This window comes from Belonocnema kinseyi, chromosome 5 (assembly GCF_010883055.1).
Source record: "Belonocnema kinseyi isolate 2016_QV_RU_SX_M_011 chromosome 5, B_treatae_v1, whole genome shotgun sequence".
Classification (NCBI taxonomy): Eukaryota; Metazoa; Arthropoda; class Insecta; order Hymenoptera; family Cynipidae; genus Belonocnema; species Belonocnema kinseyi.
This window is the reverse complement of record NC_046661.1, coordinates 28,360,833-28,364,632: the sequence shown is the minus strand read 5'-3', so window position 1 is coordinate 28,364,632 and position 3,800 is coordinate 28,360,833. Positions and strand designations below refer to the sequence as shown.

Genomic DNA, 3,800 nt, shown 5'->3' with positions numbered 1-3,800 from the left:
TTCGTTTCTCATTCTGATATTTTAATTAGAACATCCCTTGCGCTTTTGTCCATTAAAGAATAACATTTTTCTGGTTTTAATGTTTGAGGGATGTTAGAACAACACAAAAAATTAATTCAAATACATATTCTTGCTATGATTGCATCCTCTACTTATTTAAAAGTGATTCAAAACCATAGCAGTTGGATACAAAATCTCTAGTGATTTTCTTGACTAAAAAATGATGATTTTCATATTTGCATGCTTAAGGTATGAAAACACCCCTAAAACATGCTGTATACACAAAAAAATCATTAATATTTCTAGTTCGTGGGCATAAAAATTTTGTTGCGGTAAGTCTGCTGGACAAAATGTGAAACTTTCAGCCAAATCCATCAAAAAGTTTTTGAAAAAAAATCATTTCCCTAAAACAAACATTTTTCTACTGAAATGCATGTGAAAATTGAAACTTTGACAAGTATTTGTCGAAAAACTGTACATTTTTCTTAGCCTTTTCTTTCAAGTTCTTACCCTGCAGGTTCAAAAATACAAAAAATGTTGCCTCTCTTCAGTACCTATGAAAAATGGGAATTTATCCAAATGTGCCTTACTAGATTTCTCAACTGGACAACAGTCGGTATACATTTCTCTTATAGGATAACACCTGGCAATAAGAATAAGGTCAGGTCAAACACTCACCGGAATCTGATTGATATTGATTTCGGATGTGGGATATTGGTTGCAGCTGGCCCCAGGATCGTGTTTGAATCTCCTGCTAAATCTAAGCAGATTTCTAGTAATCATTGTGTTCATTACAATAATCATAACTAACGGTGCTATCAAACTTGCAATACTATCAACGATGCTCACGATTCTCATTGTCTCTAAGTGCTCACTCTTCATTTCACAGACTTCGGACCCATCTTGCATTTTAACTACTCCCGCTGTGACAAACGTATACGAATGACTCGCCAATGATAGCACCACCAAGAAGAGAACGATTGCCTTTGCTCTTGCAATTGTACACATGTGTGGCCTGTGTAAAGGGTATTGGACTGCAATAAACCTTTCCACCGTGAACGCTACTATCAGCCAAACACTAAGGGAGCTGCATACTGAGCTAATATACACAATAATCTCACACCATCCGTCTTTGTTAAACACTTTCCACCCGACTGTGCTGTTCAACCAGACCAACAACAGCGTCACCAGAAACGTGAAATCTGCTGTTGCCAAAGCTGCTAAGTAGTAGCTCGAACTTCTCATCTTCAAGTGCGTGTTTAGAAATACCACACAGGATAATAAATTACCCACGAGCCCAAGTAGAATGATAAATGGTATGTAGTACTGGTGCGAAAAATCCAGCACGAAGTAGAGAGAATTACAAACTTCCATTGGCTCCTCATAATAGTCCAGAGTCTCGTAACTTTCATTCCAGGAAACATAACTGATGTTTGATAAAGGAGCTGATCTTCGCAGTCGCAAAGGAACTGCTGTTTCGCCGTAACTAATAGAGTCCAGCGTTATGTCCAATAGGTGATGCATTATCAAATTATACAATTAGGTTCCTTTGTACATATCGGGATTATCCTATTATCAATTCAAGATTGTTGATAGCTGCTTAACACATCGAATAGCAATATGGTTACTTTGCCCACAAGATTTAATTACAATCCATATTAAATCTATTCCCATTCAAGAGTTGATAGTATTTAAAATTAGGTGGATTATTTTGTTTATAACGAGCACAATTTTCTAATTAGACACTAAACGCTGACTTCCTTGGTTTCTCAAAATCTCTAACAAAGTTACATCGAATCTGACTCTTTCACTTCAGGAATCTGATAATTATAATGCGTTTCGCCATTTTAAAATCCTGCTAAACACATACAGGGATATAAATGATGAAATTGTTCAATTGACTGGAATAATTTTCAAAAATGTACAGCATCACGGATCATGAGTCGATTTTTACACTTTATAAACACTAAATTTCGTAAATTATCAGTCCCAAGTGACTGAAGTTCCTTTCACTTTAAGTTTAGTGTCAAAATTTCATAATTCTAGAAAAGTTTGTCCATCGGCCAAATTCAGGATAGTGTCCAGTCACTTAAAAAGGGGAAACTTTTTTCACTAAAGTTTCGGACGTGATCGAGTGTTATGATGCTTAGTATTTTTCTTCTATCTTTACTTTGATGAATTGATAGAGGGATTAATTATATTTTAATAACTCTGGAATTTAAGCTTGTTTTAGCTTACTGCTTCCCTTTGCAGTATTTGTGATTTTCAGTTATTGTTCGATCATTGAAATATAGTCGTTGTTTGCCGAGCACCGGCGCTAGAGACACTGAACTGGTAACAAGGAAACTTTAGTTGAATCTGCCGCACCTCCGCATGCGCCTGAATACTCGCAGTTTACTCCTCCACGGGATCCTACCCTATATTTGTATTTATATGAGATTAATGCTTCTATTCATATCAGTTTTCATTATAACTTCTCGGTTGATTATTCTATGTAAGCCTAATTGAACAGCATTCAGAGTAGAGGTTTCTGTCCTGCTTTGATGCAAAAAATTCTTACGATTATAGACGATTTCTTTATCAAAGTATTTTACGTATGAGTACGAAGCATCGATTTCATGAGATTCAGTTTTGGATTTTACAGTATTGTAAAGGTAGGAGTTACATTTACAAGAAGCTCTACTTATTACATTCATCACTTTTGGATAGTTTTTAAACGTGTGAAATATTTGTTGTCCAAAAAAGTATCGTTCGTGTTTTGAAATAAGTAAAATTAAATTCTTAGTTTGATATATTTTAAATTATTATTTATTAAATTGTTGTACAAAATTTAAAAATGAATTTTTAAAAATGTTATAAAAGAATTGGATAAAAAACTGTGTTTCATGAAGAATTTTTTGTAGCAAAAAATGATTTTTTTGATATCAAGGTTATTAAAGCAGCGTTTTTGCATTTCACTTTTTATTATTGTATATTACTATTAGATAATTTCAAAAGGTTTCAGTTACTTAAAATATAGAAGATATTGACCCCTTCATGAAAAAATTTAATTTTAAATTAAATTGGAATTTTTTTCTTCATGAAAGTTCATGTATTACTTATTGACTTAAAATTCGATTAAAAATGCCATAAAATTAGAAGTCTCATAATAAAAACCTCGAAATAATATGTTTTCTGTGTCTTAAGAAGGAAAAGAACGTGCTCAAACTCTCCGAAATCCATAAATTTGAAATAGGAGCCGTGTTTATTTATGACGTAAAGGTCGAACTTTTACCTTTTACCGCTTGCAACTACTGTAGACGATATTTATTTAGTTTAAAAAGTACTGACAGAAATTCTTTGAAGTTTTCAGGCTATTTACAGTTTCAAAATAAAGCGCTGATCAGTACACATGAAAGATGCAAATACAGTGAAACCCTTTAAAAGCCCTCCCTTTTATAACCCTTCCGAGAATTGACGCGCCACAGGTAGATGTGCCAGGAGCTGCGCGAAGTGCGCGGAATCTGAGGTTGTCACCCAGGCGAGCACTCAGGCGTGAGCAAACAAAAGCTGAGCGGGCTAGAATGAGTTAGTTCCTACCCACTGTCAGTCACAAAATCGGCGCTATAGAAGATTTTCACTGTACATGCTTATTGAAAATGACTAGGATGAGTTTATTTAATAATTCCAGGAATGAAAAAGATTCAATATCTCCGCGAAAGGAATTTAATGATATTTCAAATCGTCCTACAGGCAGTTTTAGAATCTTAATATGACTAATAAGATTTTGCAATATAATCTTTCAATTTGTATTATGTAAT

General features: G+C 34.1%; 1 protein-coding gene across 1 annotated transcript; it reads right to left on the bottom strand.

Moving 5' to 3' along the window:
• Nucleotides 1-666: 666 nt before the first annotated feature.
• LOC117173578 (B1 bradykinin receptor-like) lies at nt 667-1,524 on the bottom strand. The gene has a single exon (XM_033362221.1). The coding sequence runs from the start codon at nt 1,522-1,524 to the stop codon at nt 667-669; it is 858 nt and encodes a 285-aa protein (XP_033218112.1).
• Between the last annotated feature and the right edge of the window lie 2,276 nt (nt 1,525-3,800).